Source organism: Grammomys surdaster, unplaced genomic scaffold, assembly GCF_004785775.1.
Source record: "Grammomys surdaster isolate TR1022 unplaced genomic scaffold, NIH_TR_1.0 125984, whole genome shotgun sequence".
Classification (NCBI taxonomy): Eukaryota; Metazoa; Chordata; class Mammalia; order Rodentia; family Muridae; genus Grammomys; species Grammomys surdaster.
Window position 1 is genome coordinate 4,162,742 of NW_021620800.1, and position 13,287 is coordinate 4,176,028.

General features: G+C 48.6%; 1 protein-coding gene across 3 annotated transcripts; it reads left to right on the plus strand.

Moving 5' to 3' along the window:
- The first annotated feature begins 334 nt into the window (after positions 1 to 334).
- On the plus strand, positions 335 to 11,145 carry Pdcd2l (programmed cell death 2 like). Of its 3 annotated transcripts, none has more exons than XM_028754191.1 (7): positions 335 to 466; positions 581 to 747; positions 867 to 927; positions 3,046 to 3,419; positions 5,006 to 5,113; positions 8,801 to 8,949; positions 10,967 to 11,145. In XM_028754191.1, the coding sequence occupies exons 1-7, from the start codon at positions 359 to 361 to the stop codon at positions 11,095 to 11,097; spliced, it is 1,098 nt and encodes a 365-aa protein (XP_028610024.1). In that variant the 5' UTR covers positions 335 to 358; the 3' UTR covers positions 11,098 to 11,145. The 3 variants fall into 3 exon arrangements, 1 of the variants encoding a protein (XP_028610024.1); XR_003709582.1 differs by having other exon boundaries at positions 338 to 466; positions 8,801 to 10,251; positions 10,967 to 11,078; XR_003709583.1 differs by lacking the exon at positions 10,967 to 11,145 and having other exon boundaries at positions 338 to 466; positions 5,006 to 5,184; positions 8,801 to 8,866.
- The last annotated feature ends 2,142 nt before the right edge of the window (positions 11,146 to 13,287 follow it).

Sequence of the window (13,287 nt, forward strand, 5' to 3'; positions counted from 1 at the left end):
GAGGGCAGCTCATGATCACCTGAAACTCCAAGAACTGACACCCTCACACAGACCTACACGCAGGCAAAACACCAAATGCACATAAAATTGAAAAAAATAAATGACTATTTTTAAAAAAATTAAAGACATTTTGTTATGTTTCTTGCTGATTGCCAATGCCGTCATCCTGTTTCCAGCTGTCGATTTCTAGTTAAACCTTTCTGTAGATCCAGTCTCTGGATATCAGAAGTAAAACATGTGGTCTCCGCCCACGACAGCTTCGGGGCGGAGTCGGGAGAGGAGCAGGCGGCGCGCGTGCGCAGATAACGCTCCCTGTCGGCCACCGTAGCTCGCGCTGACACGTGGGAGCCCAGTTGTTATGGCGGCCGTCCGGACGCGTGTGCTCCTGGGACTCCGGGATGCGGCGGTGAAGGGCTGCCCCAAGGGCCTCGCCGCCTGGACCGCTAGCAAGCTGGGTGGCGTCCCGGTGAGTGCGGCTGCGAAGCCTTGGCAGAGGCCGTGGCGGGGTCGGTGGAAAGGGTGTCCCTCGGGAGGGAGCGGAGTGAGTCCCCCGGGTTTGAGCAGCTGCCCCGCTTCTCAGGACGCCCTGCCGGCCGTCTCCACCCCGGGGCCGCGGTGTGACCGCTGCGCACAGCCGCTCTCGCTCGTCGTGCAGCTGTACTGCCCGCTGGAAGGCTCCCCGTTCCATCGGCTCCTGTTCGTGTTCGCCTGTGCCCGTCCGGGCTGCGGCGACAGCCAGACGCGCAGGTAGGCGGGGAAGTCCTGTAGTGGAGGCTCGTCCCTGGAGGGGGCGGGCGGGCCGGGTGACACTAGGCGGGGCTGGACGTCCGGGGTGGAACCCTCACGGCATCTGTCTTGCCTCTAAGCTGGAAGGTGTTCCGCTCCCAGTGCCTGCAAGTGCCAGAGAAAGAGACTCGGAACGCGCAGGTAAAGCGATTCTGATTGGCACATTATGGGTTTTTTTTCCTATAATTTGAGGATCTTTTCCAGCAACTCGTTGAAGACAACCGCTGTCGGTCTGTTTTTTTGAGACACAGCCTCCCCTCTCTAGCCCAAGCTGACTTTTAATTCTCAGAAATTCGTTGGCTTAAATCTCCCCAGTCCTCTGATGACCGCTGTGAACCACCGCATTCTATTTAAGACGGTTAAAATGATTCATTTATTTACTGTAAGTATGAGTGTTCTATCTGTATGTACACCTGGGTGTCAGAAGAAGGCGTCAGACTCAGTATATATAGTTGTGAACCAACGTGAGGTTGTTGGGTATTGAATTCAGGATCTCTTGAAGGGTGGACAGTGCTCTTAACCAGCAAGCCATCTCTCAAGCTCCTTAGGAAAGTTTTTAAAGAGATTACTTTTGGAGGCTGGAGAGATGATTGGGCAACTAAGATTTCTAGTTGCTCTTTCAGAGGACTCAGGATTGAATTTCAGCACTCAAGAGGCAGTTCAAAATCATCTGTAACTCCAGTTCCAGGGGTTCCAGTGCTTTCTTCTGGCCTTACTGGTACCAAGCACACAATGGTGCACAGACATACATGCATGCAGGAAAAACACCCACACCATAAAATAAGAGTGAATCTAGGCCAAGTGGTGGTAGCACATGTCTTTAAGCCCAAGACTTGGGAGGCAGAGGCAGGTGGATTTCTGAGTTTGAGGCCAACCTAGTCTACAGAGCAAAGCAAGTTCCAAGACAGCTAGGGCTACACAGAGAAACCCTGTCTGGAAAAAAAAAATTGTTTGTGTTGTATGCCTCACACATGTGTCAGATCCTTTGAGCTGGAGTTACAGGTGTTTTGAGAACTGCTTAATGTAAGTGCTAAGCCATCTCTCCAGCCCCTAATACAAAACTTTTAAAACCTGGTTCTTTAATGTGCAATGGAATGGGTTTTAGACTTTCGGAATCACAGTTTTGTGACTTTTTCTTATGATTTTACTTTCAGTTATACATACATGCGTGTGTCTATGTGATCATCAGTGCAGGTGTCTGTGGACACCGTGGATCTCCTGGGCTGCCTGACGTGGGTGCTGGGAATTGAACCTTGGTCCTCTAGAAGAACAGCCAGTGCTCTTAATCACCAAGTCATCTCTCCAGCTTTTGTGACTTTCTTTTATACTTGAGACATACAGTTTACTGATTTTCTCATTTGAATAAATATAGGGAAATGTATATACTTATATATGCATATATATTCATGTATGTGCCTGGCACACATGGTTGTGTGTGAGGTAGAAAAATACTTCGATTTTGTTTTTTCTTTTTAAGCTAAGACATTTAAATCTTTACTAGCTAAATTGATAGCCTCAGGGAAAAGTCCAGCAAGGACTTCTGGAAGCACCTCTCAGAACTGGCCCATCTGCCAGGCTGCCTCTTGCGTTAGGATACTTAGGTGTGGTTTGATGAATGGCTGCTGCCCTTGTCACAGAGCCCGGCATGCTGTCTTTATCTACCTGTGTTTTCAGAACCTACCCTCCCGCTCTGGTTAGTTTAGAGACAGGTTCTGGATCCATACCTCAGGGTAGCCTGGAAATCTGTGTCACCCAGGCTGACATCAAATTCATGGCTATCATCCTGCCTCAACCTCCCCAGGGTTGATATGAGCTTGAGCTTCTGGCATTACTCTCCATTACACTCTTGTCTCTTAGGCAGGCCTGAGTAGCTAACCCCTGAATACATCTAATCTAACATCCCAGCTGCTAAGAAGTCTGGGAAATGTAGTCCTTTGTGTGTGTGTGTGTGTGTGTGTGTGTGTGTGTGTGTGTGTCCCTATAATACATGAAGCACAACAGAAAGATTGTGGGACAGATAGGTGAAGACACCTGGACCTACATATGATACATTGCCCTGGAAAAGAAAAGACAGTGTTTAAATCACCTCTTGCACAGTTGGGGTTTTGGAATTAATTTCACTTCACATATGTTAGTACTTCCTGAGAGGAAGGGACTGATGCGCAGGCTCCCTGGGAAGACACATGAGTGGGTGGGGAAGCTGAAGGTATTGGTGAAGCCGTCGAGGTGTGAGTGGCCTGTTTTCATTCACTGTTCTAGAATCAGGGCAGTGGCCTTGCAGCCGAGAACTGGTGTGAAGGCTCACATGACTGGGGAAGTGACACCGAGGAGACGCCTCCGCCGCCACCCACCTCAGATCTGGGAAGTGATTCTAATGACGTCAGAGTGCTAGACTGGACCGAGAAGCTCCAAGCTCTTCACCTGCAGGACACTGCCCTGGCTGTTACCCGCCCTTCCCCTTCCGGGGAAGGGTTGGCAGCCCCCATGGAAGCGCCACAGTTCCTGCCCTATTATATCTGTGTCGTGGAGGAGGAGGATTATGGCAACTTCATGGATCTTGATCATGCCCACAGCCTTCTGCAGGAGTACCAGCAGAGAGAAGGTGTTGACATGGAGCAGCTGCTTTCCCTAGGGTGAGAGCTTGCTAACAAGGTTGAGAGGCGCTGGCAGGAACCTGCCACAGTTGGTTCCCTTTTGTCTTGATACCCATGGCAAGTTCTAGAGAGGAGGGTTGTAACTGGGCTTTTCTGTTTCGCTCCCGTCAGATGAGAAGAGCAGACGCTGGCCTGGGCTATCTGTATCAGCCAGCCTGCATTAACCTGCAGGCCTGCTGCTGAATGCCTGCAAGACCTGAACCCAGATGAGCAAACAGAAGTCATCGTGGTCTTTAAAAGGCCACTAGCGTTTCTTTAGCTCCTTTTCTGCTCTTGTATTTGCTCGTTTGTTCCTGTCTTGTGTCTGGGTGCTAGGGAAGGGCCCTAGAGCCTAGAGCGCACTAAGTGAGGGTTTTACCACCCTCGGCCTCCTTAGCCCCATTCTCTTCTCACTTTTCACTCTTTTTTACATTTGCTTACTATGTACATCCACACATGGGGTGCACATGTAGAGGTCAGGCGTGGAAGGGGGTCTGCTCTCCTCTTCCACCATGGGGTTGTAGGAAAGGTAGCGGGTACCTCTGCCCACTGAACCGTCTCCTGAACCCTGTTTTGATTTTGATGTCTTGTTTTTGAGACAGTCTCATCTAGGTAAGGTTGGCCTTAAGCTCTTTGTAGTCAAGGATGACCTTGAATTCCTGATCCTTCTGCCTCCACTATCAGTGCAGAGACTGCCACGGCAGGTTGTATGAGGGCTTGGGACCGAACCTAGGCCTTCTGACTGGTGGGCAACACTTCCAGCTGAGCTGCATCCACAGCCTCTTCTGACTTCATTTACTGCATCTTACTTTCTTTTTTTCTTTTTCTTTTTTTTTTTTTTTTTGAGACAGGGTTTCTCTGTGTAGCCCTGACTGTCCTGGAACTCACTTTATAAGCCAGGCTGGCTTCAAACTCCCAGAGATCCACCTGCCTCTGCATGCGCCACCATCGTCTGGCTCTGATTTTATTTTTTTCAAATCCTTGACAAGAAATGTGTATGTGTGCATGTGTTTATGGTGTGAGTCTGCTCGTGCTGCCATGGTTCATGGGAAATTCAGAGGACCTCTTGTAAGAGCCTTTTCTCTTTTTTCAGTGTGTAGGTTCTGGGGATTGAACTCGGGTCTTTAAAATAATCAGCAAGTGCCATCTTGTTAGGCCACTTCCTGACTGCCTTCCGTTTTCAGCGTCTTTAGAGCAGAGGCAGATGATTGAGAAGAGATGCACCTTGTTTGGTGACTTTGCTGTGAGTCCAGAACTGCCTCAGACCCTGAGGCTACTTCAGAGTTTCAGCTCTCACTTATAAAATGAGAAGGGCAGTGCTGTTTCTCCTCTTTCCTCATAAGCTCTGCTGGCTCCAGTGAGAGCCCGGACCTAGAAAGACCATATGCCAAAGCACTAAAGAGGGCGAGAACTATCGCTTGAAAGTTGGCCTCTGACCCCTGTATCGGAGCCATGGCACATGTGACCAACCCCCAGCACACACAATTAACACAATACAGAAAGCAGAAATGTGTCTTGTTCCTCTTGCAGATTCTCCAGTTCCCCAGACACTGATAGTCTCACATGGTCTCTGCTTCTCTCGCTAGCTCTAGGGATGGGGATGAAAAGTACGAGAAGACCAACATTAGCAGTGGAGACCCGACATTTTACAAGTTCATGAAGAGAATTTCTGTTTGCCAGGAGCAGATTCTGAGGTAAAGAAGACACGTGTTTACTGTAGTGTCAGCATGCTGGCCAGCGCTTAGCGGCCCAGGCACTCCTCAAGGTAAGGCAGGAGGATCGGCTGGACAGCCACAGAAACAGTGAGGCACTCATCCTCTTTAAAATTTACTTTCACTATTTTTAATTGTGGTGTGTGTGTGTGCGCACATGACTACAGGTGCCCATGGAATCCAGAAACTAGTGGTTGTGAGCCGCTGCAGGTGGGTGCTGGGAACTTTTCTGTCTTGGAACTGACTGTAAAGAAGCTCCCTGATTCACACCGACCCCAGTACGGGTCAGCGTCAGTTACGGTGCTGTTTCTTGAGTGTCTGCCGCCTGTGCACGCACTGCATGTGGACGCTAGAGGAGACTTCCGGGTATCTTACTTTATCCCTTTCCACCTAGTTTTTATTTTTATGTGTACATGCGTGAGTTCATGTGCACCGTGTGCATGCAGGAGCCTGTAGAGGGCAGACGAGGGCTTCAGACCTCCTGGAACTAGAATTCAAGATGGTTGTGAGCTACCTTGAGGATGCTGGAAAACAAACCCTGGTCCTTTGCAAGGGCAGTCAGTGCTCTCACCCACTGAGCCCACCATGACTGGTGTTTTTGTGCATTTGTCTGTGGTTCTGTCTCTTAGTTCATGCTCATCAAAGAAAACAGTAACTCTAAAGACAGAAAACAGAGAAAAATGCTGTTTGAACTGTTGAATGAGTTTGAAATCCTTGAACTGTGTGGTTCGATAGCACCAAAAGCAGTAAACCTTCCCTGCTCTGCAGATGTGGGTTGTGAAGTCTTTCTCTGCAGCTGATTGGCTCATTAACCACACCCAGGCTGGCCTAGAGGATTTCTTCGACTGCTACCTGGATGCCTCAAGTGTAGGAGGACAAGAAGGCCTTACCGGGGTGGAGGGCACTCCTGCATATAGGCTGAGCTTTCCCTCAGAGTAAAGCTGGCCTAGGAGGGCCCAGCTCTTAAAAACCTTATCCAGGGGCTGGAGAGATGGCTCAGTGGTTAAGAGCACCGACTGCACTTCCAGAGGTCCTGAGTTCAAATCCCAGCAACCACATGGTGGCTCAAAACCATCTGTAATGGGATCTGATGCCCTCTTCTGGTGTGTCTGATCACAGCAACTGTGTACTCACATTCATAAAAATAAATAAATCTTTAAAAAAAAAAAAAAAAAAACCTTATCCAGAAGCTAAGCTAATGGACACCCTTCCCAGGAGACTGGATGTTTGCCCTGCATAACGTTCTAATAGTAACTGCGCTCTTCAGCGGGGGAGTTAAGAGCTTCAGGGTCTTCACCAATGCACCAACCCTGCCCTTCTGTGTGCTACACACATAATACATGCAGGCAAAATACCCACATACATAAATAAGCAAAGACTTTGAAAAGATTCTGATTATCTCGCCTCCATCTCCAGAGGGCTGAGATCTATATGCCTGCACTACCATGTCCAGCTTATACAGTGCTGGGCGTCAAACCCAGAGCTGCACACATGCTAAGTAGATAGTCTTGGCACACACATCCTCAGCTTGTGTGTATAACTGATTTTTTGCTCTGTTCTCCCCAACTCCACTTTGTGTGTGTTGGGAATCAAAAGAACTCACAAATGGCAAGCAAGGGTGCACCCCTAGCCTCCGTTCAAACTTGTGTGTGTGTGTGTGTGTCTACAGTTAGTCTTAAAGGCCAGAAGAAGGTGTCAGACATGCTGACTAGAGCTGAAGTTAAAAGCAACTGATGTGGGTGCTAAGAGGTGAACTCTGTTCCTGGAAGACGAGTGCACACACTTAACCGCTGAGCCATTTCTTCAGCTCCAGAATGTACATTTTGAACTGAGTATCTGTGTGGCTTTTTCCTCTAATCCTATCTGCCATCACAGGGATGAGCATCAAACTCGGCTCCTCGGATGTGGTAGCAAGTGTCTTCACTTGCTGAGTTCTCTTGATGACCCTGACTTTGAACTTCTGATCCTCCTGCCTCAACCTTCCAAATATTAGAATTTTATGTGTGTACCCCATGCCTGGGCTTTAAAAACTATACTTAAGTGTGGGTAATTCTGGCTTTAGTTAGCCAAATAATATCCATTTCCCCTGATAGCTGGCTGTTGGCAAACATGGGTTATTTGATTTGGGTCTTAATCAGAGTCAGGTTCTATATCACGTAGCACCTACAGGTGCATATAATATGCATATGTGCAGACCTGCATCTCTGTGTGGGTTACGTAATGGCTACAGACAGGTACTGAAGCCTTACTGGAGGCCGAGTGGGGAGTGGATGGAGAGCCCAGTGAAGTCACTGTGATGTCTAGATATGAAGATAATAGACCAGGTAGTGAACTTCTGCAGATACCTCACCAAGCTGTGGATGCCAGCATATCAGGTGATGAGCTTTGCAGACACCAAGCTGCAGAGGCAAGGTGCAAGAGCTCGGAGGCCACACAGCTGAGTAACAGTGCTGGGTTTACTGGGACGGAGGGCACTTCTCAGTAAGTCATGGCCCAGCTGAGCCAAAGACTGCACAGTTGGCAATATACACCAAGCAGTGTGTAACTGCTGGGGGTCAGTCACCCAGGCGTCCTCTTTGTGGGGTCCAGGTGAGGATTTCAGGTCCTTGGTTGGGTGTGTTGGATTCCTTTCTGGTCCTGGTTTTGCTGATGTGGTATGAGTGCATCTGTGTGCCCATGTGGTTCCTATTACTTCTGTGATCTCGGAGTGTGGCCTCTCTGCTTTCAGGGATGTGCTGTCTGTCTCTCTCAAGGTGAGGGAGAGCCACCCAGCTTCTGAGTTTGCCCTCAAAATGGAGCTAGGGCATGGCTCAGCCTGAAGCGCTTTCATGTTGTATGAAGTAACTTAGGGCAGGGCTCAAAGGCCAGCCTGTAAGTGTCTTGTCCAACCTGTGTCCCCCCACCCCCACAAGACTGAAGATAAGTCGTTGTCCTAACCCTGCAGTCACCTTGGACTCCCGGATGAGCAGTCTTGGAAGATAGATGACCCTTCCAGATGAGAGTGAGGGAGAGACTGTACCCTGGACTGAAGTGATCCTCTGAGACCTGCTCTGCCCCTAGGCAAAGAGGACTCTCTTCCAGACCCCCACACAGGAGCAGGACACTTTCAACAAGACGGCCTGTTACTAACTAAGCAGTAATTAGGCAATTAGGATTAGGCAGGTGGATCTCTTCAGTCCAGTCTGGTCTACATAGTGTGCTCTAGGCCAGCAGCTACATAATGAAACCCTGTCTCAAATCAAATAAAATAGTAGCTATGGAAAGCAGGAAAAGGAGACAGCACATTAGGCATTACATCTTGGGCAGTGGTAGCACACACCTTTAGTCCCAGCACTTGGGAGGCAGAGGCAGGCAGATTTCTGAGTTCCAGGACAGCCAGGGCTACACACAGAACCCGGTCTCAAAAAAAACAGAAAAACAAAAAAAAAGAAGAGTATCATATAAAGGGGTTCAGTGACCCCAAGCTCATCTCTTTATGGCCTTTGGTGGCACTGAGCCTAGTGATAACAAGTCTTCAGTCCCCTCGATGTTCTCCACAGACAGCAGTGATGCCTCGCCCCAGTGTGGCTTTCCCTGCTGTCTAGTTCTCCTCCTGATGCTGTACAGTGGCCCAGATGCTGGGTTGCTGTGTTTTGCTCTGATGCATGATTCTTCCCTTCCTCGCCCTAGGTATTCGTGGAGTGGAGAGCCTCTCTTTCTGTCCTGCCCCACATTTGAAGTCTCTGAGATCCCAGCCTGCAGTGGCTGTGGAGGCCAGAGGACGTTTGAGTTTCAGCTGATGCCAGCACTGGTCAGCATGCTGAGCGGTGCTAATCTAGGTAAGAAGGCCTGTACTGAGCTTGTCATAAAAGGATTGAGACATTAAATTGTAAGAAATTTGTATTCCTGCAAAATTCTAATACCACACTAACAATGACCATTTGGATGAGTCGAGACTGAAGAAGCTAATTTACACATAAGGGATAGAACCATGTAGATAGCTGCCTCTGCAGAGCTGTCCTCTGACCTCCAGGTGTGCACCTACAGGATACGTGCACACCCATACACGACAAATATAAATTAATTATAACCTGCTTGCCTGTGGCTAGGTACATGCTTCTAGTCCTCTTCTCTCAGGACACTGAGGCAGGACAGTGCTTGAGGACAGACTGGACAACACAGAGACTGTTTCAAAAAGAGAACAAGTTAAGGTAGGGTAGGACAGGTTAGGTCTGGTCTCCTTTGGGATTATGATCCTGATGATCAAATTAGGGTTGGGTTGGGGCTAGAGGGGTGGCTCAGCAGTTAAGAGTACTGGCTGCTCTCCCAGAGGACCCCAAGCTCAATTCCCAGCACCCACAAGAGAGCTTACACTACCTGTTACTCCAGTTTCAAGGGATCTGATGTTCTCTCTGACTTCCTTAGGCTCATGCGTGCCTCTGGTGCATGTACATATATATAAAATAAAGAATATAGTTTTATAATAAATTAATATATTGGTCAGTTTCATATTCCTATAGTAAAATATCTGAGACTAGGGGTGGCCAACCATGGTGGCATAGTCTGCACTACATAGCAAGTTCCAGGCAGGCTAACCAGGGCTAATAATAAGACCGTATCTAAGTCTCTAGGCTACATATGGTAGAACCACGTGGCTAGCTAGTAAGATAGGGTAGGACCGATTAGGTCTGGTTTCTTGGGATTATGACCCTGATGACCTAAGGATCTGCCCCACTAGGGCTCATCTCCAGAAGTTCTGCTCCTTCCAGCCTTCTAGGGGTATCATCCTGGGGTCCTGGCTTTTTATTATCTTCTTGGCACTGTATGAAGCTGCTGTGGCTGGCCTGGGACTCACTGGGGAAACTTTGGTTTTGCTTTTTCTATTTTCCAGGGCTAGGCATCAAAACTCAGCATTTTCTCTTCCTATGTTCTTCCTTTTAGCAGTCCTGGGCATGGAACTTGTAGCCTTTCCACGCTGGGCAGGCACTGTGCCGCTGAGCTCTATCCCTGACACACTGTTTTGTTTTGTTTTTGTTTTTTTCTGAGACAGCGTTTCTCTGTTTAGCTCTGGCTGTCCTGGAACTCATACTTAGAGACTCAGAGATCCACCTGCTTCTGCCTTCTGAGTGCTGAGATTAAAGGTGTGTACCATCTCCGCCCATGGAGCCTCTTTTTATCTTAATATTTATTTTTATATATGCACACATGTGTGAGTGTGCTCACATGCTATAGCACATGTGTAGAGATCAGAGGGCAAGCCCAGGCACTGTCTGAAGCAAGGTCTTCTCATTTGCTGTCGTCCTTGTACTCAGGTTAGCTGGCTTGGATATCTCAGTCTCCACCTCCCAGCTCTAGGAGGACTAGGATTACAGGCTTTGCCTTGTCTGCTTTTGTTTTAGATTTTCCGAGACAAGAGTTTCTCTCTGTACTCCTGGCTGTCCTGAGACTCATTCTGTAAACCAGGAATGGTGTCAAATTCAGAGATCCGCTTGCCTCTGCCTTCTGAGTGCTGGGATTAAAAGTGTGCACCACCACACCCGGCTCACCTGGCTTTGTACATAGTTTCTGGCGTTCCAAACTCAGGTCCTTAGGCTTGGGCAGCGTGAGCTGTGACTCACTGTGCCATCTTGCTGGCTTTTATGGGGTTTTGGTTTTATTCTAAAGAAATTAAGTTTATTTATTATTGCAGTTTTTCATATACACATACATACAGATATAGTTTCCTTTTGTTTTTATTTTAGGAGGCAGGGGCATATAGCCTGGCCAGCTTGAACTGGCTGTGTAGTCAGGGATCTGAGCTTCTGAGGCTCCAGCGTCACTCTCCTTGTGGAATCTAGAGCAAGTGATGTCTTTCAGGTCTTACTGTGGAGTTTGGGACGATTCTCGTTTACACGTGTAAGCAGAGCTGCTGGCCGCCGGGTCAGCAGGTGCCCGTGGAGGAATTCTGTGTTATACAAGAAGACCCAGATGCATTTTTATTTAAGTAGAACACTTCGTCTTATTTATACAAATTAAAACAAATTTTTATACTCAAATATATGTGTGTTTGCCTTATTCTATCATCTCCCTTCCCTTGAGACAGGGTCTCACTGTATGTTCAAGCTGGACCTGAACTTGCGTTCCTCCTGCCTCAGACTTAGCATATAAAATTAACTACCGTCATTTAGTGTTTGGTTTATTGTTCGTTTTCTTTTTTGTTTTGTCTTGTTTGAGACATCTCTGTGCATAGCCTAGGTTGGTCTGGAATTCAGCAATCCTCCTGTCTCAGCCTCTCAAGTGCTGGGATCACAGATGAGGGCCACCATCCCTAACTTTAACTGTTACCATCATTTTTTGTTTGAAGACAGGGTTTCTCTGTAGCCCTGGCTGTCCTGGAACTAACTCTGAAGACCAGGCTGGCCTTGAGTTTACAGAGAATTCACCTGCCTCTGCCTTCTGAGTACTGGGATTAAAGACATGCACCACCACCCAGCTATTAACTGTTAATTTTAATATCGCTCTTTATTTTGGAGACCGAGCTGGGTGGGTCTTGAACCACCACCTCCTGACTGCAGGATCATGGTTGTCTGCACGGTAGTAGTTACAAAATGGTTGCTCTTGGCCTGGAGGCCAGTGTCCCGATCCAGCAGACACCCCAGTGGGCATTCTGTCTCCAGTTCTGTAGTCAGCATCTTCCCATCCCCCACTTATGTACCCCACCACACCCTTTCTCAGCCCTCCAGGGCATCCTGCCCTAAGACCCTAGCTGCTTAGACCTACCCTCTCCTCCCCCACTCAGCAGTCTGCTCCTGCAGCATCCCAAGACTGATCTTGGACACTGGCCCACCGACCGGCTTTCCACTTCCTGCCCAGTCTACCCTTCCTGTATTCAGTCTCTATGTCACTAACCCGTGGTTCCCCTTGACAGCACGTTGACTGCAGCATGGGAACACTCCTAGTAATCATGTTCCAGCCTGCTCTTGACCCCTGTACAAGGAGAATGGGCCCTGATGAGCATGGGCACAGTCGTGTGCACAGTGTTAACTGGTGAGAGCTCGTTCTGAGGGAAAGCCGCTGTACATAAACTGAAGGTTCTGGTCAGTGAGGCTCCAGCAGGGCCTGGCTGAGTATAGCACTGTAGAGAGAGGTGTTTGTTCCTCTTTCTCCGCCACGGCAGGAAGTCTGTCCTTGTCCCACCCCTCCCCCACCTCCTCACCCCCCACCCCCACCGCACCTGTGCTGTAGACGGACTGCCTCAGCCTGCTAGACCAGTTACTCCAACTGGAATAGAAAGCGACTGAGCACATGCACAGCTGCTGCACTTGGAGGTTATCAGATGGCCAGGGAGAGCCACACGCTGCTCAAGACAGGCAGAAGGGTTGATACAGGGGTCTAGCCGCGCTGGGAGGAGCTCGGCAAGGCCCCAGACTTCATCCCTAACACTACAAAAACCAAAACTGATAGCTTTTCAGATGATTAGTGCTTATTCCTTTGTAGACCGTCCTGACCAGGCTGACCTCCAGTTTTCTGCACAGCTTGGTGATCTTGAACTTCTAATCTTACTTCCACTTCCAAAGTTACAGCAACGGACTGTCGTGCTTGGTTTACGGGGTATTGGGAATCGAACCCAGGGCCTTATGCATGCTAGGCAAGCACTCTGCCAACTTACCTACAACCTTAGACCCCTTTCTAATATTCTGAGACACAGTCCCAGGCTGCCCTCATACTCATCCATTGTCTGTCGGCCCCCGTTTCTTACTTTGTGGTGAATGTAGGTTGCTGACTAAACATTGGTGTGTGTGTGTGTCTGCCTGCATGTGTGTGTGCCTGTGTTTGTATGTATAGATGTACACAAAAGTCAGAAGAGGCCACTGATGACCTGTCTGACTCTCCATCTTACTTGATGCACACAGTCTCCCTGAACCTGGAGCTCATGTAGTTCTGCTAGTCTGGCAACCAGTGAGTCCCAGCTTGTACCCCTATCAGCTATGGGCCTTCATAGACCACACCCAGCTTGTTATGTGGGGCTGGGATGTGAACTTGGGGCCTCATGCTTACACAGGAAGTGTTCCTGTACACTGGCCATCTCTCCAGCTCTGACCAAGCATCCTTGAGTTTGGTTATATATGTTTGTGTTTGGTCTTTGTTAGATTTTCACGAGTAGTTTGGAACAGACCACAGCAGACCAGATGGTTCCA